At 41.6% G+C, this 25,938-nt stretch overlaps 8 protein-coding genes across 9 annotated transcripts in view; 4 read left to right on the forward strand and 4 right to left on the reverse strand.

The window, feature by feature from the left end:
• The window catches only part of LOC107187939 (dachshund homolog 2), a 187,287-nt gene extending 185,359 nt beyond the window's left edge, over window positions 1-1,928 (reverse strand). The window contains exon 1 of the mRNA XM_015576147.1: window positions 288-1,928. Coding sequence (XP_015431633.1) covers window positions 288-1,066 — 779 coding nt within the window. The 5' untranslated portion in view covers window positions 1,067-1,928. The remainder of the gene's footprint in view (window positions 1-287) is intronic.
• Window positions 1,929-10,884: 8,956 nt separating this feature from the next.
• On the forward strand, window positions 10,885-12,323 carry LOC107187932 (5'-AMP-activated protein kinase subunit beta-2). Its single transcript, XM_015576139.1, has 5 exons — window positions 10,885-10,927; window positions 11,064-11,274; window positions 11,361-11,636; window positions 11,707-11,937; window positions 12,008-12,323. Exons 2-5 carry the CDS (start codon window positions 11,080-11,082, stop codon window positions 12,152-12,154), a joined length of 849 nt encoding a protein of 282 aa, XP_015431625.1. The 5' UTR covers window positions 10,885-10,927; window positions 11,064-11,079; the 3' UTR covers window positions 12,155-12,323.
• Window positions 12,324-12,444: 121 nt separating this feature from the next.
• LOC107187944 (pancreatic triacylglycerol lipase-like) lies at window positions 12,445-13,984 on the reverse strand. The gene is made up of 5 exons (XM_015576152.1): window positions 13,582-13,984; window positions 13,361-13,509; window positions 13,109-13,285; window positions 12,756-13,031; window positions 12,445-12,683 (listed from the first exon to the last, which is right to left on the reverse strand). The coding sequence occupies exons 1-5, from the start codon at window positions 13,815-13,817 to the stop codon at window positions 12,445-12,447; spliced, it is 1,077 nt and encodes a 358-aa protein (XP_015431638.1). The 5' UTR covers window positions 13,818-13,984.
• Window positions 13,985-14,169: 185 nt separating this feature from the next.
• LOC107187943 (F-box only protein 22-like) lies at window positions 14,170-16,298 on the reverse strand. Its single transcript, XM_015576151.1, has 5 exons — window positions 15,945-16,298; window positions 15,530-15,723; window positions 15,105-15,441; window positions 14,643-15,028; window positions 14,170-14,563 (listed from the first exon to the last, which is right to left on the reverse strand). Exons 1-5 carry the CDS (start codon window positions 16,118-16,120, stop codon window positions 14,496-14,498), a joined length of 1,161 nt encoding a protein of 386 aa, XP_015431637.1. The 5' UTR covers window positions 16,121-16,298; the 3' UTR covers window positions 14,170-14,495.
• Window positions 16,299-16,634: 336 nt separating this feature from the next.
• Window positions 16,635-19,339, forward strand: LOC107187940 (zinc finger protein 569-like). Its single transcript, XM_015576148.1, has 3 exons — window positions 16,635-16,811; window positions 16,888-17,055; window positions 17,127-19,339. Exons 1-3 carry the CDS (start codon window positions 16,635-16,637, stop codon window positions 19,275-19,277), a joined length of 2,496 nt encoding a protein of 831 aa, XP_015431634.1. The 3' UTR covers window positions 19,278-19,339.
• A 508-nt stretch (window positions 19,340-19,847) lies between these two features.
• LOC107187941 (sphingosine-1-phosphate phosphatase 2-like) lies at window positions 19,848-21,885 on the forward strand. Of its 2 annotated transcripts, none has more exons than XM_015576149.1 (5): window positions 19,848-20,002; window positions 20,076-20,665; window positions 20,749-20,950; window positions 21,034-21,258; window positions 21,329-21,885. In XM_015576149.1, exons 2-5 carry the CDS (start codon window positions 20,200-20,202, stop codon window positions 21,744-21,746), a joined length of 1,311 nt encoding a protein of 436 aa, XP_015431635.1. In that variant the 5' UTR covers window positions 19,848-20,002; window positions 20,076-20,199; the 3' UTR covers window positions 21,747-21,885. The 2 variants fall into 2 exon arrangements, with proteins under 2 accessions (XP_015431635.1, XP_015431636.1); XM_015576150.1 differs by having other exon boundaries at window positions 20,080-20,665.
• A 291-nt stretch (window positions 21,886-22,176) lies between these two features.
• LOC107187915 (PIH1 domain-containing protein 1-like) lies at window positions 22,177-23,559 on the reverse strand. Its single transcript, XM_015576115.1, has 7 exons — window positions 23,497-23,559; window positions 23,347-23,422; window positions 23,085-23,267; window positions 22,815-22,987; window positions 22,499-22,747; window positions 22,287-22,430; window positions 22,177-22,203 (listed from the first exon to the last, which is right to left on the reverse strand). Exons 1-7 carry the CDS (start codon window positions 23,557-23,559, stop codon window positions 22,177-22,179), a joined length of 915 nt encoding a protein of 304 aa, XP_015431601.1.
• A 211-nt stretch (window positions 23,560-23,770) lies between these two features.
• Window positions 23,771-25,748, forward strand: LOC107187934 (inactive peptidyl-prolyl cis-trans isomerase shutdown). The gene is made up of 7 exons (XM_015576141.1): window positions 23,771-23,881; window positions 23,954-24,066; window positions 24,144-24,405; window positions 24,495-24,955; window positions 25,011-25,199; window positions 25,283-25,394; window positions 25,461-25,748. Exons 2-7 carry the CDS (start codon window positions 24,026-24,028, stop codon window positions 25,746-25,748), a joined length of 1,353 nt encoding a protein of 450 aa, XP_015431627.1. The 5' UTR covers window positions 23,771-23,881; window positions 23,954-24,025.
• Window positions 25,749-25,938: the final 190 nt, after the last annotated feature.

Consider the following 25,938-nt stretch of genomic DNA (forward strand, 5'->3'; position numbering starts at 1 on the left):
ACCGGGCGTTATTAATACACGCGAGGATCCGTGGCTTCCGTTCACGGGAACCGGGAGCTACGAAACGAACGGCCGTAGGTGGTGACTCTATATACAAAATCGTTCTTGTCGTTCGAACGAGTCCTCGAATTGTCTTTGAACGGTGTGAATGTACCGAGGACATTCGGGATCAACAGGGGATTAATGTCGAGGGAAAATGGACACAAGTTTTCTTTTAGTTTGCCCTCTGCTCGTTATCTAACTTCACCGCTGATGTATTGTACATACGTGTCATCGTTTTCACATACCTGGCCGTGGTGCAGTCTCTGTAGAGTATGTCGAAGTCCTTGCAGCTGAGTAGCTTGCACCGGTTGACGCCCGGCTGAATGGCCCCGAGTCCCCGTAGAATCCTAACTTGCTCGACGTTGCACACCAACGGCACTATATCGAGCCTCTTCAGTTTCGTATAGACGGTGTGCAGTCCGCCGACGAGATGCTTTAGGAACAGCTCGAACGCCTGCGGCAGGCAAAGCATAGTGTCCCCGGCTATGATGAAAGCGGCGACCTTCTGGCCACGATAGTCGACCAGCTTGCATTCGTTCGCGGTCGGATCGCTGGTGCTGATCGGTGGCGGACTATTATAGGATCTTGGTGGCATTACCGCGTGATGAGCGGCCATCAGCTCGAGAGGCGAGCCATGGTGGCCGCTTAACATGCCACCGAGCTGTCCCAGCAGCCCTAGCCCGGGTGGCGGTAGACCCGGCATACGTGGCACCATACCTGGCGGCGCGCCCGGTGTACCACCGGCGGAAAGTGGCGGTGGACTCAACGGAAGTCCCTGAGGTGGCGAACCTCTCGTTGGCGAACCCGGCGTGGGAACGCCGCGATGCTGTTGCGATTGTTGTTCGCGTAACTGGTCCCGTGGATGGGGTTGCTGATGCGACGGCGGTGGTTGACTGTGAGAACCGTGAAGCTGTTGCTGCTGGCTATGTTGCGCCGACGGACTATGGGGATGCTTCGGGCTGCCGGTTACGGGACTGGCGCGGCTACTGTGGTCGGAAGAACTATCCATCGCTCCGTGGTCCATGGAGTGTACGAAGGGCGCCCGACTATGTTTGTCTCTACGAAACACACGTCGACAACGTTGTGGTCACAGCGTTCGTACGGAGTATGTTTATTGTTTTTCTTTTCTTCTTTATTTTTTTTGTTTATGGTACCGAGACGGCTCTCTCGGCCGTTCGGAACGATCGTCGTTCCGTCTCGTTTCGTCTCGATACACACACCCTGCCCACGTGGATACGATGAACCGTGGACACACTTACCGCGAGGTCAGTACATACTAGACTCGCGGTTCCCGGACTCTCTCGACCGGCTGTCGGAAACACCAGCCGACGAGGAACGTCCCGTCGATCCAGGATCGGCCAGGTGAATCACGCGTCCCGCGTGCGATCACTGTCACTGGAGGAAACTTACTGGGTCTCACGGAGCAGTACGTTGGACCGTGTACGCGTAGCAAACAATTTCACTGTGCACAACCACTCGAATAACCGTGTCCATGACAATTGGCTCGGTGTCACCCGATACCGGCCTGCGCGACCTCGTGATCGTTCTCGTTGCGGACAGGTCCGTGCGTTCTGGCCGGCCTATGCTGCCTCACGAGGGCAGCTCGGCTGCCCCTCGTGAACAGTCGAGTCAACCACAAGTTCTCCTCAACGACGCGTATGCTGTCTGGTGACCCTCTCTCTCTTTCTATCACTGATGAAATCGAAGCACACTCGGAGATCGGACTAGACGCGCGATGTCGCGCAACAGAGTTTGTCGTCGACCACCGTGAACGGTTAGAAACGGTCGTCGACGAAACCGCGGCGAGATGTTGCACGACGGAACCAAAGAGGTGACGCGAGTGACGCACACGAACCGCGACGACGTTTACACCGCGTACCCGACGACGATGACGAAAATGCTGTCGCGGTGACAGCGACCGCGACGACGGTAAACGAGCACAACGACGACCACGACGACAGCGAGGACGGCGACGGCGACGACGACGAAAGCGGCTGCGGCGGCTGCGGCGGTAACTCGCAGGAACGCGCGTCGCTCGTTCTCAAAGTGGCAAACGCTCTCTCGGTCGAGTCGGGAGTATTTCCCTACCCAGTCACAGATGTAATAAATAAAAACATCAGTGGGAGCCCAAAGAACGGGGAGGAATGGGCGTTCTGTGCGCGCAACCGAGTATCCGGTTGGCGGAGCCATCGGGGTGGCAGTTCTCCCTATTGGACGGTAACCTCGTACCGTCGACGCCTTTCGAACCTTCCTCCCAGCTGGTGGAGGGAACGCCGAGCTCATCCCCACCACGCGGCAACCTCTGCCACCGACGACGACCGACCGACCGGGACGATTCCGGGGGCGACTAACACACGGAGACATCCAGACGCAGACGCGAGTCTCAACAAGACAGTACGATTCGAACCTACCGCCGATCTACGCGCTACGAGTGGGGATTTCTTCTTTTTCCTCGCGACCTCTCCCTCCACCACCCTCCGCCACCTTCCAATGCTCCCCTCCGCGCTTCTCGCCACTCCTAAATCTAACCACCCTTCCTCCCTCTCTCCCACCCCCTACCCCTCCACCCGTTCCTCGCTCCTTGTCACGTTTCCTCCCTTCCCTGCTACTTCGCGTTGTTTCTCCTTTCTTTTCCTCCCCCTTTTTGCTTTCTTCTACTCTACACCCCTCCCCCGTTTCTTTTTCCATTTCGTTCCCAAGTCTCTTCTACTTATCGTCCTTACTCGCTGCACTCGACCCTCTCCCTTCCTCTCACGCCGTCTTCTCTTCTATTCCATTCTCTTCTCTTCGTTTCCCCCTGTTACCATTCCCTTCTTTGCTCTTCTTCTTCGGCAATCGTCCCTTTCTCTCTCTCTCTCGTTTTCTCACGCACACGTTGCATCTCTCTCACTCTCTCCTCCTCGCGACAGTTCGACCTCTCTCTCCTTCTCTTTTCCCCTGCCTCTTCGTAGCTGCCTCCCACTTCTTCCACCAGCTTCTCCTCCCACCTTGGCTTATGGCTTGCACGCTCTCTCAAATTCGCGCTCTCTTGCGCGCGGCCAGCGGCAACAGTCTCCACCTCGTTTCCTCTTTCGTGTCCGTCCTATTCTCCAAGTCCTCCGTATCCCTCCCCCTCCCTCGCGCCAACCCACCCCCGGCTGTCTCTCTCCGTTTCTCCCTGTTCCTCCGTCCGTACGACGAAGAATGTCGCCGGCGTTCGAATCGATCGGTCGGTCTCTCGCGCGGCGCGGGGGGTCCCCCTTCCTGTTCGCATGCACCCACCCCTTCTACCCTCCCACACCCCCGCCCCTCTCACGGGGAACATGTCCCCCCTGCCGCCTTCTTCTTCGCAGCCGTTCCCTCGCTGGATCTCCTCTACCATATTCGCCATCAGCATTACACGAGCGCGCTTATTTCTTCTGTAGGTAACCTCCGCTTCCTCGCGATCTCGCTCCGGCTCCTCGACCACCCTCTTTCACCTCTGCCCGCCGTCCTTCTTCGGGCGCGCGCGCCCCCTCTGGCCGCCGCGACTCCGCGTCCGCTACCACCGTTCCTCCGCCTCTTCTCCGCCTCCTCCTACCGCGGCATACACGATACATACATATATACTACACCCTACACTCTCCTGGCGGCTCTTGGTAAGCTCCCGAGTATGAGTGCTTAATATCTTTGTGCCATACCTAAAGCGTCCGTATCCGCCGATGCTTCTTGCGTCCGAACTTTCCCTGCTTGGTTCTCTTCAAGCGAGCCTCTCGTCGTTCCCCGTTAATTTCGTCGCTACCCGCGGATCTTCGACCCGCAAAAACGTTACCCGTGCATCGCCCCGTCCGCCATAGTACGACGTCTTGCCGCTGTACCACAGGATTCTTCGTGGTACTCTTGTATAGTAAGGAAATCCTGGAAAATTATTCAACGATTACTGGAAATACACGGATGCAATTGATGGATGTTTAAGCTTCTGTATAGCTTAACGCCAAAAGGGAGGAATTTCAGGACAGAGAGAACACCCTCGCTGTTCGATTAAATCGTCACGGTCGGCGGATCGGAGCTTGTCGAGATACGCGAGAAAGAAAAAGGAGAACGACGGAGGGTATATCGTTTGGCCTTTTTCTAGCGGTCAACCCCTGATCAGTCCTCATCGGCCCGGTGACCCAGATTCACGAGGAAAGACCCTCCGCGTTCGTTACGAGTAGGTACACGTATATACGTGTAACGGGCTTCGCACACGTATATCTCTCCAACCGCAGCTGATCCCTTGACCTCGTGCAACCCCAAACGAAACGAGACCCCCTGGGCCTAACGTTCATTGACCATCGCCGCTCGTCCGAGCGGGGGCCGATCGTCTTGCTGTTCCGCTTTCGCGAACAAAATCCTCGCCAACGTCTGCATCTCTCGATCGACACGTTTCATTTGTCAGTTACACCTAAAATGATCACTTTCATCCGTCAATCGCAACTTCCTTCTTCTATACTCCTGTTCAATATGTGATCTAGCTTTTTTTTAAAAAAAATAAGAAACTCCTAGAATCGCCGTAAGAATACAGCATACATGTCCCGAGGACGTTCGTTTCCATCGACGATAAAGTCATTGTTTGCGGCGATAAAGCGATCGATGCCGTAGATCCAAGTCCCTCGTTCGAGGAAGGTCGAGGATCGGTAGGGGACCGATGTTTGCCACGAACCAAACCACGTCCAATTAGTGGAATTAATACCGGTTGGCTTTGGGGGAGCTAATGCCTCTGTGTGCATACCTACGGGTATGCACGCCGATGACTGCACTTTCCTTCGTGCGTAATGAAGGACAATCCCGTCGGTCGAACCAGCTCCGATGCATTCGCTCGTCCAAGCAACCGCTGCCGCCTCTTGTTTTGCGGTCACGAGAAAATATCTCGAACCCACGAGCTTACGACTTCGAGCCGTGTTCCGGGCTAACAGTGTCCGTGTCTTTCCACTGGTGCCCAGAACAATTTCGTTCACGGCGTTGTTTGGCCGCCTGTAACGCGATTCACTGATTTTCGACCGTCTATTGTTCGTTTATACGCGCAAGACAGTCGTTACGCTTGTGTGCAGTACCTTAACACTGCAATAACATAACCAATACCTGAAAAATCCACTGTATCTACAGCTTAGTCCATCTTCTTTTATCAATTTCGCTGATTTAATTAATTCGAGAACGCAGCTTCAGCTAATCATCCAGCATTTTCAAGTAAGTTAGCGTACGATACTCACATTCTTAGAGCGTTCACGGGCGTATGTAGCTCGCCCGGCATCGTTCCTGTTACTGCTCATTGGCCACCCCGCAACGGGCGAATTGCGCGAAGCGCAAGCATAGAACGCCTGTCTGTTGTGCATAGCCGTGTTACGTAACCCTCGTCATTGTTTGCGCGTGGACGGTAACCCAGGACTGTAACAGACCGTACGACAAAAAGGAGGGTACCGAGCTGTCGATGAGAGAGGGAGAAAAAGTACGAATTTTTGTACAGGAGCCACGTACAGGGATACGAAGGCATTCCGCGCCAGCCAACCGGACACGCCGTCAGAAGGACTCCACTGCACCGGAAGCGTCGCTCTTCTTGATGTCTCTGTACGGCGTACCTTTTACCAGACGCTGCATCAGACTTCTCTTCGTGTGTGTGTATGTTTTTTGTGTCCCCGTTATCGTATCATGTTATCTTGTATAAAGAGGAAAGAGACGGGAAAGTGAGACGAGTTAATAGGGTGACGTCCGTCGACGACTGACTGCTATCATGCCACCACGTCCGCCACCGTCCTGCATCGCCCTGCATCGCCCTCCATCGTCCTGCATCGCGTTTCCCGTCGCTTCGATCATCTTTCCGTTCTCCTTGAATCCCCGTACTGGTCGAGTCCCCTTGATATCAAAGGAAAGAGAGCATCGATCGAATTAACTGTAATTACTTGTTCGTGCGAGATACGTGTGTACCTACACGGCCGGCGAAACAGGCGTGAAAGCAGATCCAAGAGAGGCATAGTCACGAAAGAGACCGCGGATTTTGCGAAACGCTAATTGCGTGCGGTTTTCAATGCCGGCGGGGACGCTGTGTAGCTGCGACGGCCGCGGCTGTGGCGAGGCGCCGTAACGGAGAAAAATCAAGAGGCGGAATAATGGTTTTCGAGCCACGGCCCGATGAAAAACGACGGTAATTTTTCTGGACACGTACGCCACCGTTCGGTTTTTCAGTGCGGCTTACGCCGCGCAACTAATTACCCATATGCCACGTGTTATTATAAATAGCCAATCGTTACCGACACAGCCGCGTCCGCGATTCGCCCATAATGGCGTGTTATCGGATAAATAAAACGGATAGCCACGGGAGGGTGCGCTCCGATTATGCATCGACGCCTCCCCGTGAGCGTATGTAGTTACCTACTCTCGCTCTCTCTCTCTCTCTGGCCACCCGTACTGTTTTCCCAACGAACGACCAGCTTTTATTTCTCGTCGACTTTAATCCACACGCGCTCTCGCATGATGACAACCGCGGGCATTTTTATTCGTTACGACGCGACGTGCTCTTGTTTCTTTCTACCGTTGAGTATCTTTGTTGAAACATCGATTCGCGTGAAAATATAGTTCCTAATGGATGGTAACAGCTTCTTCTGTTCGTCGTTACATCGATTCGGTCCAATCTTCAGATTTCCCTAATCCATATCGATAACCGAAGGCCAGTAGGTATCCAAACAAGATGTGCCTTCTTCGATGCCAGTACGATTCTGGTCTGCTACGATATTCAACCTAAACACATTAGAAAGATCATTTAAATACGACACAATGGCAAACTCATGCGACCCCCGGTCGAAATAATGCTGTCCACACGTCAAGGATGAAAGATACCCTCTCGTCTATCAGTCCCGCTGACAGACATATCGTGTTGATTCTTCGCCCGATCGGTCGTGATATCAGGCGTTTTGTCTCTTGTTAAAACCGAAAGCGTCGCTTTATCCGCACGCGCGATGCGCCGCTCGTCGCGGCTCAACTCTCCTCTATCGCCGCGTCAATACTTTTCCACGGTGAACGCGACGCAAGACAATCACGTTGACACCCCGGTGATGGATGTCCTGGCTGCTCAAAATACCCCCCTCAGTTTTCCCGCCAATAAAGCCTATTGTAAATGCGAACTATTCGAAATATTAGAGCGGCTCGGCGATTACCAGCCGTTCAGTCATCGCTCCTGACGCACCGTAATCCTTTCCATCTTCCTCCGCGTCGTTTTTTGTTCTCCCCGGGCTTCGTGCATCGGCCGTGGGTCCTAGACTCTGCCATCCCTGAAATCAGCCTCCTCCTTGCTACGATCCATCCCGTCCCATGCGTCGTCCGCGCGCGCGACTCCAACGCTCAGACGACTCCGGGGCCCAGGTATACGTATAAGAAAAGTTCCTGATCGAATGTCGAAACATCCTGCTGACACCATATCTATTATTACCCGGCGAAGGTTGTAGCTCTATCCGCCGTTGACAATCTGACAACGTGCCTCGTGCTCAATGAGCAGCGTAACAATACCATTTCAGCAACCGTGCGCAAGAAGACAACCAAGTCACCGGGGCTCTGTTACCATGCCGGCGAAACGAACCACCTCACTGTCACTTCTCGTTGCTCGTTATCAACGTGCCCACCTTCGGTGAACTTAAAAAACGAACCTTTCCGTTGTAGGCGGTAGCCATTCTCGGATAACAATCCTTGGGCAAACGTGAACGAGTATCAGACCATGATAAGTCAACTTGATCTCATTGCAATAAAACAGTTGACTTCGAACGAATGATTTCGGTTTTCGAAGATTCGAATTTTTCTCACGACAATCGGAATCCGTTGTACGTTACCGACTCCCGATTCATCGGATGCTGGTCAGCCAACACGGGGCACGCCTTCCACCGAGGACCGTCGACTTCCCGAGCGCCTACAAAGCTTAAAGAGACAGGCTTACTCGCGATTCGAAATTTATTTACACCGGCCGTAATCCCTATTATGGCCGTGCGCGTAGCCCGAGGAAACGGTCGAGCAATTTCGGATTTGGACTGCCGAGAGATGATGGATCGCCGTTTCGTTGCCGACGCTGATGATACCTCGCAGATGTAACCTCTGCCACCCTTTTCGGACGAAACCACTTGCCGGTGATTATCGATTAAACGCATGCACGCCGCCTCTCCACGCTTTTCCTTCGACTTCCCCTTTATTTTCCTTCGTTGCGCGCTCGCTTTCGTTCCGGCACGCTCGACATCTGGTCCCTTCGTTGTTACAGTCTAAACGCCGAAGTTTCTATTACTTGATACTTCGAGGGATAAAAGGCTTCGATTGTCGAGAGGTCGAGCAGGCGAGGCTGTTTCTCTGTAATACAGAGGCAGACGCTGAAAGTAGACGTTCCCGTGGCGGGTCGGGGAAGTTGGCCACCATCTCGCGTCTTGTAACGAGCAATCTCGATAGGATTAAGACGCTGTTTACCCGAACAGAAAGCCGAGAGTTTCGGTTTACTTCCTGGAGTCGACAGAAGCGCGCATCCTAACGGCGCCGCCGTCGCCCCCGGTTTTCCACGGCGAATGCATGCATATACATACATACGTTCACAACTGAACGCGTTGTACTCTTTAACTTCTCTCGTTACGGGAGTTACTCGAGACCGACAGTTCGGGCTGCCTATCGAAGTTCCTCGATAAAAATTAACATCCATATACCTAGCGGCGCGTGTAAGCCACTCGAGAGGCCGCCGACTTCCGGAAATGTCGAACATATGTCGCCACTTCAGATAATCCGAACCTTTTACGACAATCTAATCAACATCGCGGAACGAGAAATACATTTAGCGCAAGTCGATAAATCCGGTGGTTCCCTTAATTTTTAAATGCATTTCAATCCGGCTATCAGAGATAAGGAAACCTATATCGGGATACAATGCCTCTAAATGGTTAATGTTCCATCCAGTAACATCAATTTAACACAGGTGAATTAATTCTGTAAGTATATTCGATAAAAATATATTAAATCGAACCTTTTTAGGATTGTCAATCCGAGTGACGTATCATCCATCGTGCACTAGCTTGCTGATCTCCCTTGCTTAACCGGAACTCACTTGAACGTTTCCTATTCGTTTCGCTTCGCGACTTCTCAAGTACGACTCTGCATGCTGCCAACTTACACGAACAAAACAACACACGCCGCTGGCCAATCCCATTGATTGTTTCCGAAATGAAAATTTCGAACGTGCTGCAACGATGACTTTTGCGAAACAAGTCGACCACGGGAATTTGGTTGCAAAGCTGAAAGTCGGACGGACAAGTTAGAATACGACCGAAAAGGCGCAAGCTCCTTCGACTTCGTAAATAATAAATTCACGTAAAAACAGCCGGGGAGACGGAGGGACAAAGATGGAGGCAGTATGGAACGTAAAGGAACAAATGGGCGCGAAGAAGAGGGACAGCAGATGGAGAGGAGTGAAGGGGAAGAGAGAGAAAGAGGAGGAGAGAGAAAGATAGAGAGACAAAGACGACTGATAATAAAGAGCAGGCAGTAAGAGCGGCGAAGTGACGTCCTGTGTCGCGAAGTCATAAACTGGGCCCCAGGATCTCGGGCTTGCACTCTTATTAAAACGTCGTCCTGCATATTGACGGTTATTGATCACCTTTCGCGCACCCCGGCTGCTTTTACGATACAAGGTCCGTGTCACCTTGAAAACCACGGATACCGTCGACGTTCCGAAAGAGATGGACAATATTCGCGGTGGGAAATACATATTGATTCGTGCACTTCAGTACCGTGATCTATGAATACGATAATATAACAGAATGCTAAGTGCGCGTCACGTGATTCTACTGTCGTCATTTTAAGGCTAAGTGACTACGTAAATTGGAAAACATATACTATGCATATCTTCCATTCGTATTTATTACTATCCTGTATTCTATGAATTAAATTACCTTGTCAGCCTGAATCCGGAGGATTTCGGGAGATACAGGTACCAGAAAGAACGAACATGTTTGCATCAATCATACGTAAAGGAGTTGTTCCGATGTGCACTGAACGCGAGCTGATGACCTATTGGCGCGCTTTTAGTTCTTGCACTATCGATACTTCTACCATGTTGGCAACATTGTTTCCTACTTCCTCAGTCGGTATTCCTGCAACCGGAAGCACAGACGAGATATATGTATGAATACAGCAATATTCCTGGAATTCTGGCCCTCTATAACCCTGAAGGCTACAATAAACGAGCGCCTATCACATGACGTATTACTTAACCTCTATGCAAAAAAAATATTTCGTTTGCTCCTCGTTAATACGTTGTTATTGAGATATCTGACTATTGATTATTATAAAACAGATCAGGAGCAATTTTTTGGTGCCATAATATTTGTGTGAAAAGGCCATTTACTACCTATTTTGTTACCAACAAATTTTTGCTTTTTCTTTTGCGAATACCTTGTTAATTATTAACGGTGCTGTGGGAACAATTTCAGATTCGGAAGGAACAAATTGGGAGCAATTTTTTGAGATACAAATCGTTAAGATACGTTTACGTTCGGCGCCAACTATTTTCCGGTGATGTTAGGTCTATTCTTATATCTTGTCTGTGCCGGAAGTGCAGGTGCTTGTCGGCAACATATTGCAACTGTAAGTGCAGGCAGCACCGACATTATCGACATTTGATCAACCGTTGAAAATGAATTTGTAAAGAGGGCACAATTTACACATTCCGGTGCAATCGATGACTTTGCCGATAAGTAGATCTTAAATGAACGAATCGGCCATTTTTAGTCGAATCTTTCAGACTATCGTTGGTTTTATCGTACTGTTTTCTTACGTTTTAATCTTTATACGTGTTTGATTTGTGACTTGTGAGTGACGTAAGTGGAACTTAAGGAATGCAATCTTGACTTTAACCTTGGTCATTGCTTCAGATTAGGTGAGTGATTATTTCGAATTGTTGTTCCCGTAAACAAAACAAGGATTAGGTGGGGATTGAACACACTTTATTGCATATTGTTTCCATAATTTCTGCGTAATAGTGTGCTGGTGACATTTGTATTTCGTTGCATTAGAAGTCATAAGCTGACGATGGGTAACGCAGGAAGTAATCAACCGGTTGGTCATCACCACGGCAGCTCCTCGGGTAGAGAACATCGTCATACCAAAGAACATCCTCCGCCATCGCCAGGAAAAGAAGGCCAAGCTTTCGTTTTTGATAAAAAGCCAAGTCAAAAATTAGTATTCCAATCGTCTCATGAGGAAGAAGAACCTTATTATACTAAAGTATGTTCGATATACCATTATATTAGATAAGTAGTTAGTGGTTTAATATTCATACTTAAAAAAATTACTACTCTTTTCATGAACAGGCAGGTCACCAAGATGGAGATGATTTTACTACTCAACGTCCACGTTCGAATACTGTATCTGAAGGAACGAAAGTAGCAGATAGCAAGGTGCTGCCTACTGTCTTCAAATGGGAAGGTGGTGGCAAACAGGTTTATATTAGTGGAACTTTTACTGGATGGAAAACTTTGCCCATGGTAAAGAGTCATGGAGATTTTGTAACTATTATTGATTTACCAGAAGGGGAACATCAGTATAAGTTCTATGTTGATGGTGAATGGAGACATGACCCAGACATAGTAAGACTCTTTTTATTATCTTTAATGTTTTGAAAGTATGGAATAATTTTTGTCTTCCTTTTTTTTACAGAAAATTATTGACAATGGAATGGGTTCCAAGAACAATCTTGTATCTGTAAGAAAATCCGATTTCGAAGTGTTTCAAGCACTTGCAAAAGATAGTGAAGGTGTTATTAGTAGTGCTCAAACAGTATATGGGCAAGAAGTTCCTCCCCATAAGCCTTGGGAAAAAGTGGCTGGTCCACCCATATTACCACCTCACTTGCTACAAGTTATACTAAATAAGGACACTCCTATGTCTGTAAGTAACTACAATGAGTATATGCAAAAAATGTTATTAGTTTAGAAATTACTTAATACCATGATTTCAGTGCGAGCCAACACTTCTGCCAGAACCAAATCATGTTATGTTGAATCATCTATATGCTCTAAGTATCAAAGATAGCGTAATGGTTTTGTCTGCTACGCACCGTTATCGCAAAAAATACGTTACAACTTTACTGTATAAACCAATTTAAATGTCTGAATCATTCCCGAAGTTTTCGGCAATTGTTAGTTACATCGAACCAGTACATATGTATTTTCTAGCTAAGGTAAGAATATCAACGTCTTAAGAAACAGAAATATTTGGAAACGGACAGGATATGGATAGTTGTATTTGAAATGTATAATACTGTAATTATTATTTATTAAAATGAAATATTTTACATTAGTCAACTTCCAGATAGTGAAAGTAATTTTTATATATAATATATATACAAATTTTGGTTAGCAATATGAATGGAATAACTTTGGAACGTTGCTTTACTTAAACCGTGTTATCGGTTATCTCTTCCTGGTAAGCATAGGGTGCTTCTGATCTGGTTTTTAGAAAATATGTTCCAGTAGTCGTTTTGTCAACGTATTCTCCCATCACTGCAGAATCGGAATGACTACAATTGTTACCCATAAATTGATCCCACGTATTGCACTTCTTTCCCACGAACGTCATTTTAGGATTAATGCTTTCCGTGAAGTAGACATACGATCGCCCGTGACTGCATGCCTCTACACACAAGAGAACCAGTAAATTTGCATACACATAATTCGAAAAGCACATAACTTGCTAGGATACATTACCTACAACTTCTGCAACGCAACAACAGCCCGGCTGAATTGCCGTTCCACCGTTCGGGTAAAAATCTACGCTACCTATAGGTTGCAAATACCCTAATACTCCGCCACAGGAATGAATAACATCAACAAATAACGCGTCCGTAGAATCCAGTCGAGTTTTGTCGGTTGTGAGTAAGTGGAATCCTGGCAAAGCTGGATCTAAACCAGTTATTCTTCCTAAATGACCAGACGTCACTGAACTTCCAGTGTTTCCGGCGACGTGTGCTCCAAGAGAATGTCCTTGAATTGAATAGTTAAACTAGCGGAAGTACAAAGTAATGATACCTATCATTAATTATATCTACTATAATATGTACCAAGAAAATGAACGTTTTCAGTTTTCAGACCCGTTTCTGCAACTAAGAAATCAATGAATTCAGCAGCAGTCTTTCCAACTTTTTCGGTGTTACGCATTGGCCCAAGATAAAACGTGCTCGCAGCCAACGGTTGCCAATCGATCATAATGACATTGTAGTCGTCGTAATTTAAATATGCTACGGATTACAAGAGATCTAGAAATGGACTTTTTCTCGAGGTGGTAATTTTAAAAATACTTATAAAAGCGATACCTTCCTTCAGGTCGACAAGACCGGCGCTCATTGCACTTGATTTCCATCCGTGAGTTATGATCTTCGTTATTCGAGATGGATTAAAGCTGGAACCGGCAAGTCCTGCAGTGTCGTTCGTATATAATTGAGTGCCCGTTTTCGGACCATTCCTTAAAAATATTGCATTATATTTGAATCAGAATCATCTAGTATATCTGATTAAATATGCTGCGAAGTAGTACCTGGTGTAAAGAAGATAGGAAACTTGCGCCTCGTCAAAAATGACCCGTTTTTCACTTTCCGCGTGTTGCAGTACCGCTACTTGTGGTTTTCCGTTTCCATCGGGCATGAAAATCCAGTCTTTTCCATATCCATCGTACTTTCGTTGCAAACCACTGTCCCACGCATGGCAAATCGCGAAATTGCAAAAAATGACGAACAATACCACAAAGTGTACAGACTTACTTACTACTATCATACTGTTATTTCTGAGAACTGTAGCCTTCTGTATAAACGGTATGAAGTTTAGAAATGACACTGAAGAGTGTTGACGTTCAACTGAAACTTTTCGGTACACAACCACGGAATTCTATTGCTCGCCCTAATTGGTTGGTGAAAACCACAGGGTGGAAGCTTCTTATAAACCCCGACAATATCATAATGACCGTTAGCGGGCCCTCGCATGGCCCAGTTTCTTTTGGTTTATCTTTAACACCATATCGTGCGTGCGGAAATACTGTCAAGTGGTTATCCAGCGGTGCCTTAAACATTATAATCGTATTCAAAGAGGTGCAGGTTTTTGCCCAATTAACTGTCAGGTACACCGGATATTTTCGTATCGCGCGAAAGTAAATAGTAACATGTACACTTTATTTAAAGGGAACTGTCGTTTTCTGCACTGATAATCTTATTTTCATTTTAACTAAACGGTTTGACAGATCAAGAGGGGCAGCATAAAAAAGCGAATTTATATGAACATAGAATATATTATCACACATTGTCATACAACACACTTTTTACTGATACACGTCGAGATTGCTGACTTATTTTTTCTAACGATCTAACGTACACTGTGTACGTTCCGATTTCATAATTTTATTCTAATGTCCCCTGTACAAATGTAATAGTAGACAGCAAATCACATCACATGTGAAACTTAACCATAAGTAATTATTAAAAAAATGGTAGATGTCACATTATACCACTTTGCCTTTTTGTTAGATTCTGCAAAAATATATGGCTCACATAACATGATTTTATTTTACAGTGAATATAAGTATGGTGAACATAAGAAAGTACCCACCGTTTGGTAAAGAATTCTTTCCAAATTCTCCATCACCGAAACAGCCTACTAACGGTATTTCCGGAAAATATTTTTTGAAAATGGTTGACTCTACATTGCACTCATCGAACATATATTCCCCGCGAGCAAAGCACGCGAACATAAATCCTATGGAGTGCTTTTTTAAACGAACACGATTTCTGAACGATTTCATCCGTTGTTCCACGCGATCTTTAGTCATGTAACTTCTACCAACGATTATAGACCAAGTATCTAATGCTCCAGTCAAAGTTATACCAACGCAGAATGCAAATTCTCCGCATCTGTCGTTCTTACTATCTTTTGCATTACAAACTAATAAATCTTTAGCTATTCCTCCCCATACTGAAAGTTCATCTGTTGTGTAACTAAATATAAAAGGTACAATAGTACTTTAGTATCTGTGAGACATTAGCTGAATAATAGTGATATCAAAATTATTACCTTTTTCTCAAAGAATTTGAAAGTTTTACTGCTAAATTACGACCTCTCAGATCACAGAACAGTAATAAACATTTAGATCTATTAGGACTCTTTTCTGATGTCCTAAGAACTTTTTTAATTTCTTCACTGTAGTTCTCCACAGACATTGATACATCATTCTTTGTTGCTGAATTGTCTCCAATTACAAATGTTTTAATTGTTACATCTGGTACTTCAGGTAGAAATGCACATACAATATTTTCCACATTTCCCTCAATCTCCCTATTATTAAAGACAACTCCATGTGTCCCTAATGTTACAGTATCACAATTTGGAGGAAGAACCTTACAGTGACAATCTTCATAGGACCAAGACATTATCATTAGTAATAAAGCAATAGATGCATCAGAGACCAGTTATAAGTGAAATATAATAAAAGCAAATACCTGGTTCACTGAATGGTATTGACGGTGCTGTAAAAAATAATCCTAAAGCAGGTTTTATCTGTAATTTTTTAATACTTTGCATTTTAATACGTTCCATACTCAATTTTTCATTGGCTAAAAGTTCTTTGCAATTCTGTATGAAATAGGTTGGACCCCTGGTTCGCCTTTCGTCATTTGCTGCTTCTAACCAGGATCTGTAATATAAAGCGCTACGTGCTAGCGCATTTTACGAATCGCTTAAGAAAATAGGCCATGAAATCTCATAATATGTACGGAAGGCACATTATTAGAGCAGCACGGGGACCCCTTCATTTTGTAGAAATATGCCTTTCCCAAGGGTTTACAAAAAATGAACTTTTCCTTCGCATTAAGGTACAGAAAAACACGATGTATAAATGGCTATTCGAGTTCGCACCTGCAAACCAATGAGGCCCTGCATAATTCCATTCCATTCAACTCTTTAAATACAATTCTTAAAATGTCGTAGGTTAAGGGTCCGTTTGGGGGTTTGTCGCAAACTTTTTCACTGTCCGCGGTGTCCGGCTCGTTAGTGCCATTTCCCCGAGTCTTCTTTCGCGGTGTATCCTCCATTTACGCGATCGTTCAAATTTTACAACGTTCACGACGTTCTTATTTACCAATTTCTGAGCGATATTTATCATATGAATCAACTCAAATAGTTGTTTCAGTTGGTTTCAATGATTCCTGTTGCGCCGTGTCTGCTTGTGTCACGAACAACTGTCATAAACAGATCCGCGGTCTCTACTCATTTTCCGCTTTCGTTAGTTTTCACATTTCATTAAAATACACGGTACTGTTGCCTGACTAACTCCACATATTTATAACAATAATGAAAGATCGTAGTACGATAAAATCAATATGCCTATGGAAATCGTCGAATTTCGACGATGAATCATTGAGTTTTCATAGAAACTCTACCAGAGACGCTAATGGCCTTCCACGAACGAAAGTAATAACGTTCGTGTAATGGTGAACGCCGTGGCAGCGTATCCAAATGATGACATCACGTTGACAATCGTGGAAAGTTCAAATGAATCGAATGTAAATGCATTTGTGGTCGAACGATTATTTTTATTAGGATCTAATGGAGGTCGAAAGTATAGAAACAGGTTTTCCCGATAGTACTGGCAACCTATGTCGCATTTGTCTTGCACGAAAACACAATAACCAATATATTGTTGGTGCTCCTCGACATGATTTGGATAGTACGGATACTGATACTGTCTTATTTGATAAATTTCGTCTGTGCAGCGGTGTGAAGGTCAGTTTAACATTCAAGCGTTTATTCCTTATTGACCCCTTTCTGTTACTTTACTAATGAAAGATTGTCATATTAGATAATGGAGAACGATGGGTTGCCCACTACTATCTGTATGGAATGTGTAATTAAAGTCAATGAAGCTTATGAATTAAGAAAGCAATGTCAGCAATCAGATATGAGATTGAGGGAACTTTATGGGAAACTGAAAACAATGTGCAATATCAAACATTCTATGATGACCAAAGTAAGTATTTACACATGGGTACATAATAACTGAAGCTACAAAATTGTAAAAATCTCATTTTTCTTCATTAGGATCAATGTTGCCAGACAGATTATACTTTTAATTCTGGTTTCATAAAAATGGAGACAAATGTACCTTTTACACTAGATCATAATTCATCTACAATTGTGAATTGTGTCAAAGAACCTAAGACAATTAGCGACTCTAATTGTATTGAATCCAATGAATTCAATAATTATCTAAGTAATAATTGTATCAAACGACTACCAGCAGGATGTGAGAAGAGTACAGCAGGAAGAGAAGCTTATCGAACAAGAAGAACAACTATGTTCAAAAGAGTGACCTCTATGGAGAACTTAAGAAATCATAAGGAGAGACAAAGACAATACATAAAAAAAAATACAAATGTTAAGCGTGATATTATGGAAAATGAGCATACAGAAAATGTTAGGGATACAGTTTCTCAAAATTCTTATACCTGCCCTAAATGTTGCAGGTGTTACTCCAGTAAAAAATCTTTGGATAGACATATAGTGACACATGATGAAAGGAAATTCACATGTGACAATTGTAATAAACAATTTTCGCAACTTAATGATTTGATAAAACATAACAAATTGCACAAAGTGGAAGAAAGAGTTAAACCAGTATTATGTAGGATATGTAATAAGAGTTTCAAGAAAACTGATACTATGGTAAGACATTTAAATGTTCATAAAAGAGCCAATCCAAAAGAGGTCCTTTCCATTTTGAAAGAAATTAGGGATAAAAGGAAATTAGAAAATATTGGTGAAGAAAATATCACTGAAATAAATGATAATAACACAGAAATAAGAGATGGGTGTGTAAATAATGAAAATAGGACATCAGACAACGTTAGAAGATACATATTAGACTCGGAATACAGAGATTCTTGTCTATTAAATTTAGATTCCACTTTCGAAGAAACAATTGACCCTCACGATGATACGGCGCTTCATCGTTGTAAATATTGCAATAAATCTTATTCTAATGATAAATTACTTCAAGACCATCTACTGATTCACACCGAAAAAAAATTCCTTTGTAACGTCTGTAATATGAAATTTTTCCGTCAAGACAGATTAGAGAGCCATAAAAAACGGTACGGTCATAATAAGGACAAAATATCTATGGAAATTCAAAAACCGTCCGATGATAAGTCGGCTATTAAATTAATAAACAGTTGGATACGGGAAGAACTTGATTCAGATAACGAAGAAAAGGGCTTCCCTTGTAAAATATGTGGAAAGTCATATGATACCAAAAGATCCTTGTTGAAGCATCAGCTGAATGCGCACAATTCAAAGGACGCGGGATGCATAAACTGCGGTGAGGACTGTACCTGCGAGGAGAAGGATAAAGATCAGCAGAAAACGAGTGAAATATCGAAGCCATATCGATGTGAAGAATGTAACAAATCCTTCGAAAAAGAAGTGAAACTACAGAGGCACGTGAGAATTCACGAACGCTCGAAAGAGCAGGAGGATGCAAATTTCAAACGGTATTTGTGTCATATCTGCAGCAAAACGTTTAGACAGAATACAGGTCTCATGTTCCATATGAGAACACACACCGGCTACAAACCTCACGTTTGCAAGTACTGCGGACGAGGATTCACATCAAATTCAAATTGTATTAATCACGAAAGGACCCATACCGGTGACAGACCATTTGTATGTCACTTTTGTAGTGCCGCTTTCGCTAAATCGTGTACCCTTAAAGCGCACATTACAACACATACAGGGGAAGCCAATTATCATTGTAAAACGTGCGGAAAATCATTTCGAAGGCTAAAGTACTTAAAGGAGCACAGATTCACACATACCGGTGAAAAACCGTATGCTTGCAAGATTTGTGGTACGGCATATAGCCATAATGGCAGTCTGTTCGTTCACGAAAAGAAGTGCAGAGCTCAGTATCAAAATGCGCAAAATTACTGCCAAACAGAGACGACATCGCCGAGTGTGACTCCGATTATCACAATTTTACCCCAAGCTCATTTGAATGAAATCATCGTCCCGCTGAACATGCAAGACAACAAAACGTACGTCAATGATATGCAAAGAATGAGCTCTCCGAGTATAGATAGCGTAAGTCCTGTTACTACTCCGGACTTACATGTTCATCCAAATTCTGATAATTCCGATGTCTCCTTATCTGTAAAAAACTTAGCTCTTATCGGACACATGTTTCAATCTTAGGAGCACTTTAAATTAATAGTGGATCAAATGTTTCTGTGATAATGTGTGCGAGTGTGTTTCATTCATTGAATGAAATCGTATTACGCATCAAAAAAAAAATTAACAGCAATTATCCGATACGTTTATTATCGAATTAACACGTATTGCGTGTTGTAAATTGTCTTTTTTCTTCTTTTTTTTTATATATATTCTAGGATGTGGGTGAGTGGGTCTATTTTATGACTATTTCGCTTAAATTAGTATACTATAGCGCAAATATAGTAACAAATATTATCACTGTACAAAAGGAACAGGGATAATCTTTAAAATAAAATAAACATTCGTCCTCCTTTACGTGTACGTTTTTTTTATTTACATTTTTGTTGCTTCTGTTCTTCTTGATCGTCAGTAGTTAAGAATAGTACAACATCGCCATCTGTAAATAAGCGACTTATCTAATCGTTGATTTCGTTGTAAAGCGTAATCGCTAGTCTGCTGGCGTCGTACACACAAGGCACACAAGTCTAAAGCATGCGGAGCATCTGTGATGTGACCCTACGTGATCCTCAATGAAGTTCTGTGAAACTGGTGAAGCTTATTGTATTTTACTATGATGTATGACAAAACCGTCAATTCTACAGTTGCCTGAACGCACAGGCTAAACAACCGTGGAAGCTTCAATCATTATTCCAACTTTTTACACGTTCGTAATAAAGTTTTCTAGTGAATCATGAATATTCTATAAGGTCAGTTACCATTCACGTGGTAGATTTGCATTAAATTATACATCCACACAAGTGTATCGTTTTTCTTATAAAGACAGATCGTGGTCGACTTTATGAATTTAACATAGCCGCTTCTAGTAATTCGATAATGTTTTTACAAATTGTCGGAGAAAATGTCATTCTAACGATAAAAGTCGTGCACTGTACATATTGAAGATATGTGGCCAGAAATTGTGGAATATTTGAAAGACGCGTCTTTGGTCGCAGAGATTCAAAAGGCTTTCGGCGTAAGAATACATTATAGAACAAATTTAAAGGAATATCATGAAGAAAACTCGACCAAAGAGACGCGCGAAATTACATCTCCAAAGGTTGAACACGACGTAAATAATTGTACGCGAAATTCTGAAGAATCGAGGGAAAATGGTGCCGTTCCAATTGCAAAAAAATGCATTAATGCAACGAATACCTGTGCTTCATATGATGAACAGAAACAATCATTTCCCACTGCCAATTATGCGAATTATACCATATCAAATTACTTTTGGTATTATCTGTTTCTGTTTGGTACACAATTAGGAGATGAATTATTTTATTCTACATTTATTCCATTTTGGTTTTGGAATATTGATGGGGCTGTGGGTAGAAGAGTTGTTTTAGTGTGGACACTTATTATGACCACAGGTAAGTGTTTGTCAAATAGAATTTGTTGTATTTTCGATTCTAACTAGGACTATTATTTTAATCTTATAGAAGTATTTATTTAGGTCAAATATTAAAAGATGTTATATGTTGGCCAAGACCTGCATGTCCTCCAGCAGTTCGATTGCAAACAAAATGGTCAGAAGAATATGGTATGCCATCTACCCATGCCATGATTGGTGTATCAATTCCATTCAGTGTACTATTATTTACAATGAATAGATATATTTATCCTGTGTCTATTGGTTGGACAATTGCTTTTCTTTGGTAAGTGATACATTATGCCTTAACAGCAGGTTTATAAAGTTAATAAGGGATAAATGTATAACTATCTTTGTGTCTTTAAAAAGGTGTACACTAGTGTGTATGAGCAGGCTGTATTTGGGCATGCACACAGTGTTAGACATTCTCGCAGGCTTAATATTAGCCATTGCATTAATGATTTTACTAATACCCTTAGTCGATGTGACAGACTATTATATCATTTCTAATATTTGGGCTTTAGCGGCTTTGATTACTTTTAGCATAATTGTCATAGTTTATTATCCAACCAGCAGAAAATGGACACCAACCAGGTAATAAATATAAAATTTGTATTCTGTGGATATATCAGTGTAATTGCAAACAATTATTCTTTTATTATAGAGGAGACACCAGTATGGTGATATCTGTCACAATGGGAGTTCATTTTGGGGCATGGCTTAATTATAAGACTGGAGTCATGATAACTCCCTCAAAACCACCACCATATCATATTTTATGGCCTACAAATGCAATGCTTGGTTACTTGATACTTAGAACAATACTTGGATTTTGCAGCATTCTTGCAACAAGAGTTGTCTGCAAATCTCTTAGTTATAGAACAATGTGTGCCATATTAAAAATCAATTCCAAAGATCTTATGAGAAGTCAAAATTGCTCAAAAAATAAAAATAAGGTTCTTATTGAGCTAGTCCAAAAGTATGTAACTTGTTTTATGATAGGTTTAAATACAGTATATCTCTTGCCAAATATTTTCACCATGATTGGAATCGAACGGCCGACATTTTACACAGAGATATAAAATGACTATGAACCTGAATGATTAAAATGGTATACTACATTTCTGGAATTTGTGTATGCCATAAAATGCAATTATCATTGTCACAAATGTTGCTACATTCCACTACCAGTGCTTGTGATATTCTTTTTATGTAAATGAAACAATTGTATTTAATCCTACAATTTATTTATGCAATGTATTTGTTGGATATTCTGTAATATTTTTTATACCAAAATGTATAAGGTGTGTTTTGCGTAAGTGTTAATGATGTTCACTTCATTGTCTTGTTTCTATAAAGGTTTTCATTGAACTTTACAAACTTAATAGCAATTACGCTGTTCACGCACATTGAAGAATTATTTTTACTGAAAAATAAATTACAGAAAATAGAAGGTACTGGTTTTACCTGTTTCGAAATATAATAATTTATTAAGAAATTGTCTACAAAACTTTAGACAGGCATATCCAATCGCAGTACCTGTAAAAGTCATTAATAAAATGTATACTATTGCAATATAAAGTTCATTTATAATAGATTTTTTTTCATAAACAAATACTCACTCTGAGATCTTTATCCAAAAAACATTTTACACTGGCTACATTTATGGTATAAGGATGTGAAAGATCATATGTAAGTCCAGTTTTATCAGCAGTAATTACAATGCGATCTTCATCTAGTAGTACTTCCACATCTTTACCAATAATCTGCAAAAACTTGTATAAACCATCACTTTCTCTAATGTTTATTGTAAGTAAAATTGAACGAAGCTTACCCCTTTAGGCATATCAAATAGACCAATCAAATTTGTTGCAGCTCCTTTTAAAGGTTGTTTCAGCAATACATAATTTAATTTTGAATTAATAGATTCTGAAGAGATACTTTCTGTCTCATCAATTATATTTTCTTTCGTACAAATTTCATTTGTAGAGGACTTGATCTCTTCAATAAGTGGCTTTCTAGCTTGTAAATGTGTTCTGGGTCCACGGTCTTCAATTCTGTGTGGTTGCAGTTTTCCCATGACCTGTAATAAATATAACATAAACTTGGTAATTTCATATAGTTTGTGCATAATAAAAGGTGAAGTATACCTTACGATTTTTAAGAATTACAAAGTCTAATCTATTTAAATTTTTATTAAACTTATTTGCTACACCATCCATTATAATTGCTATTGTAAAGAACATAAATGTCTTCTTCTTCTGACATTTTTCACAGTATGTTGTATTAATTGCAATATCATATGTTATGCATGGAGATCCACCTATAAGGTTGATCATATCAGATGATATAATGTTTATTATGATTATATATAGATATGATATAACTTTTATTATGATTCGTTTAGAAATTTTGGGTACCTTTATCAGATTCAAGTCTTTCACTGCCAATACTCATAGGTAAAACAAATTCTGGATCTTCGTCTGACAATAACTCATCAAGTTTTGTATCAGATAAATCTTCAGGTGCTGGTATTTTGTCTGACATACATATATTTAAAAAAATTTTTTCCCCTCCATCAGTCTTTGCTTTTACACATATTCCTAAAGCATTACACAAAACAGAAATTATGTATTTACTTCTCTTAATTGTTTTTTCTTTATAGTATTTATTTGAACTTACCAGGTGTAGGTTGAATGATAAAGAAGGGTTTTGAATCCAGTTGTTTCAGTAAATTGTCTTCTTGTGCTATAGTTTCCTACAGAAATTACATATGTATATTTCATAAATATAAATTACAATATAATATTTATATAATCAATGTTTACTTACAGGTAATGTTAAGTTTTTTGTTAATATCGTATCATCGATATCAAGAAAAGTTTTGTTACTCATTTTATGGGAATACTGTAATTGTGTTGTTATTGTCGCAATATATTTTTTAAACTTATATTTATTATTTAATAATTAGTTAATATTTACTAAACGTCTGTCACGTTGAAAACAAAGAATGCTTGTCAATGCTTGTAAATAGATCGCGCTACAGTAGCATGTGTAATACAGTGTAGATATGATATATGTATAAAGCACACGTGAGTGTGACAAAGTGGAATGTAGGAGAGTGGAGTATGTTTTGCTTTTCAAAAGTACAGTATATACATGGTAGTATATGAGACCACATGTGAGCACATGAGAGTTGGATTCTAAGGACGCGTGTGTAAGTATTTTTTTAAGATTTAGTTTTCGGTTAAGATTGACTTTCAGAGCAATTAATAATTTCTTAACACAGGTTAGCGTTTAGAGCAATAAAGATTCATATTCGAATATTCTTCCGAACATCTGTAAGCTGTATACTATAACAATGGCAAGGTGTGTGAACGCAACGCAAGGATTTACTCTGAGGTACATACATAGGATTAAATAAATTGTAATAATGTATAGCTTCGGAATCAAGAACTGTATTTAAATATTCGATTTAGTGATTTAACAACGCAAGATGGTCTGGTTTTTGAAATCGGTGAATACCAGGGTATGGACGAAGAAGAATTTTCTTATTCGCCGGCGATTCCTCTAACTAATGAAGAAGCTTTAAATTTATTGAATATGGACGATTTCCAAGATGGTGACGACGATAATGATAATGATGATGATGATACTACCAAAGATAATTCTGTTTCCCTCTTTGGTATAAGCTTTGACAAGTTAAAGACTAAAATGACAGATATACTTGGAAATGGCAAAGTAAATATTCTTTTATGTAAGAAATTTATATGCATTAATAGGTTGTTTGTTCTTGTACATTAATATATTGCTTTTTATGTTATGTGTAGATTATGAAGTTGTTGAAACAGAAAGGTGTTGGAGAGATTATACCTTCCAATGCCCAAGTTACTATAAAATACATGGGACATTTTGAATACAATGATGAACCATTTGATTCCAGTTTTACTCGTGGAGGAGCAGAAACTTTTCTTCTTGGTCAAGGCTCGCTACTACCAGGTTTAGAGATTGCCATATCAACTATGCAAAAACATGAAATAGCAATATTTATTGTACATTCTGATTTGGCTTATGGAAGATTCGGTTGTGCTCCTCGTATTCCTCCAAATGAACAAATTTTATTCATTGTCCACTTGATTGATTATCTAGATAATGGGTCTGTAAAGACTCTTGAAAATCTTCCTATAGATGAGAGAAAAATATTTGCAAATGTTGTTAGAGGGGTATCAGCTAAGTTCAATACTGCTAAAGATTATTTTAGGAGGAAAAAAATCAAGCAAGCAATAAGAGAGTAAGTTTCCTCAACGTTCAAACTTAATATTATAGTAATTGTAACATAATATTAGGTATGCAAAAGCAATTCAATGGTTAGAGGAGGCACAATTACAAAATGATGAAGACGAAGAGGAATTTAACAAGTTGGTTTCAAGAGGTTATAGCAACCTTGCAGTTTGTTATAATATGGAGAACATGCCACGTCGTGCTTGTAATGCATGCAATAGAGTACCCATGCCATCCGCTAAAACTCATTTTAAGTATGTTTTATTAATTCCATTTTCTGGCATGAGGAATATTTATGTAGATAAAAGCACGTTCTATATTATGTTCTATATTATAGTCATGGACGAGCTTTATTAAAAATGGGAGAGTATACCAAAGCAATGGAACAATTACAAATGGCTGTTGCAATAGAGCCTAACAATGAAGAAACCATTAAAGAAATTAGATTGGTAACTGTCAGACTTTAACGAAACGAGCGTATATGCAGAGCATTTTATTTGACTCATTATTTTTAGGTAAATGAGAAGCAACGAAAGTACTTGGAAATAGAAAAACAACTTTGGGCAAATTGTTTAAAAACTGAGCAGAAAGAGAAGAAAGAATCTTCGTTTGCGAAAGTTGTGCGCAAGATGTGCGAGACTTTCTCAAAAGACAGCCAATTATTAAGGCAACCACTTCCGGAATCGTTAACACCGGAAGAAGACAAGTGCATACGCGAGCAAGCTGCTGCATTTGGCCTTTCGATCACTAAGCACAAGAGATATGGGCGAGAAATAACATATCTTAACAAATATAATTATTAATTATAATTATTAATTATATTTGTTAAGATACGTTATTATAATTAATATAATTATAATTATAATTATTAATATATTATAAAAATAATTATATTTGTTACCATTAGTTATATGAAGTGTTGACCATTAGTTTATATGAAATTTCGGTATTACGTGTATTATGAAACATTAAAGTATGTATTGTTTAAACATT

The sequence above is a fragment of the Dufourea novaeangliae genome, unplaced genomic scaffold, assembly GCF_001272555.1.
Source record: "Dufourea novaeangliae isolate 0120121106 unplaced genomic scaffold, ASM127255v1 scaffold120, whole genome shotgun sequence".
Classification (NCBI taxonomy): domain Eukaryota; kingdom Metazoa; phylum Arthropoda; class Insecta; order Hymenoptera; family Halictidae; genus Dufourea; species Dufourea novaeangliae.

Coding starts and splice junctions, on each gene's coding strand:
- LOC107187944 (XM_015576152.1), bottom strand. CDS start 13,817: ATGATAGTAGTAAGTAAGTCTGTACACTTTGTGGTATTGTTCGTCATT. Junction 13,510..13,581: donor TCCTATCTTCTTTACACCAG/GTACTACTTCGC, acceptor AATATTTTTAAG/GAATGGTCCGAAAACGGGCA. Junction 13,032..13,108: donor TGAAAACGTTCATTTTCTTG/GTACATATTATA, acceptor ATTCAATTCAAG/GACATTCTCTTGGAGCACAC.
- LOC107187941 (XM_015576149.1), top strand. CDS start 20,200: ATGTGGCCAGAAATTGTGGAATATTTGAAAGACGCGTCTTTGGTCGCA. Junction 20,666..20,748: donor GACACTTATTATGACCACAG/GTAAGTGTTTGT, acceptor GTATTTATTTAG/GTCAAATATTAAAAGATGTT. Junction 20,951..21,033: donor TGGACAATTGCTTTTCTTTG/GTAAGTGATACA, acceptor GTCTTTAAAAAG/GTGTACACTAGTGTGTATGA.
- LOC107187934 (XM_015576141.1), top strand. CDS start 24,026: ATGGCAAGGTGTGTGAACGCAACGCAAGGATTTACTCTGAG. Junction 24,067..24,143: donor ACGCAAGGATTTACTCTGAG/GTACATACATAG, acceptor TATTCGATTTAG/TGATTTAACAACGCAAGATG. Junction 25,395..25,460: donor CCATTAAAGAAATTAGATTG/GTAACTGTCAGA, acceptor CATTATTTTTAG/GTAAATGAGAAGCAACGAAA.
- LOC107187940 (XM_015576148.1), top strand. CDS start 16,635: ATGGAGGTCGAAAGTATAGAAACAGGTTTTCCCGATAGTACTGGCAAC. Junction 16,812..16,887: donor GTCTGTGCAGCGGTGTGAAG/GTCAGTTTAACA, acceptor TTGTCATATTAG/ATAATGGAGAACGATGGGTT. Junction 17,056..17,126: donor AACATTCTATGATGACCAAA/GTAAGTATTTAC, acceptor TTTCTTCATTAG/GATCAATGTTGCCAGACAGA.
- LOC107187915 (XM_015576115.1), bottom strand. CDS start 23,559: ATGAGTAACAAAACTTTTCTTGATATCGATGATACGATATTAACAAAA. Junction 23,268..23,346: donor TATCATTCAACCTACACCTG/GTAAGTTCAAAT, acceptor GTAATGCTTTAG/GAATATGTGTAAAAGCAAAG. Junction 22,204..22,286: donor TTTTGGATAAAGATCTCAGA/GTGAGTATTTGT, acceptor TGACTTTTACAG/GTACTGCGATTGGATATGCC.
- LOC107187943 (XM_015576151.1), bottom strand. CDS start 16,120: ATGGAGGATACACCGCGAAAGAAGACTCGGGGAAATGGCACTAACGAG. Junction 15,029..15,104: donor TCAAATTCTTTGAGAAAAAG/GTAATAATTTTG, acceptor TTTTATATTTAG/TTACACAACAGATGAACTTT. Junction 14,564..14,642: donor AAAGAATTCTTTACCAAACG/GTGGGTACTTTC, acceptor ATATTTTTGCAG/AATCTAACAAAAAGGCAAAG.
- LOC107187932 (XM_015576139.1), top strand. CDS start 11,080: ATGGGTAACGCAGGAAGTAATCAACCGGTTGGTCATCACCACGGCAGC. Junction 11,637..11,706: donor GGAGACATGACCCAGACATA/GTAAGACTCTTT, acceptor TTTTTTTTACAG/AAAATTATTGACAATGGAAT. Junction 11,938..12,007: donor ATAAGGACACTCCTATGTCT/GTAAGTAACTAC, acceptor CCATGATTTCAG/TGCGAGCCAACACTTCTGCC.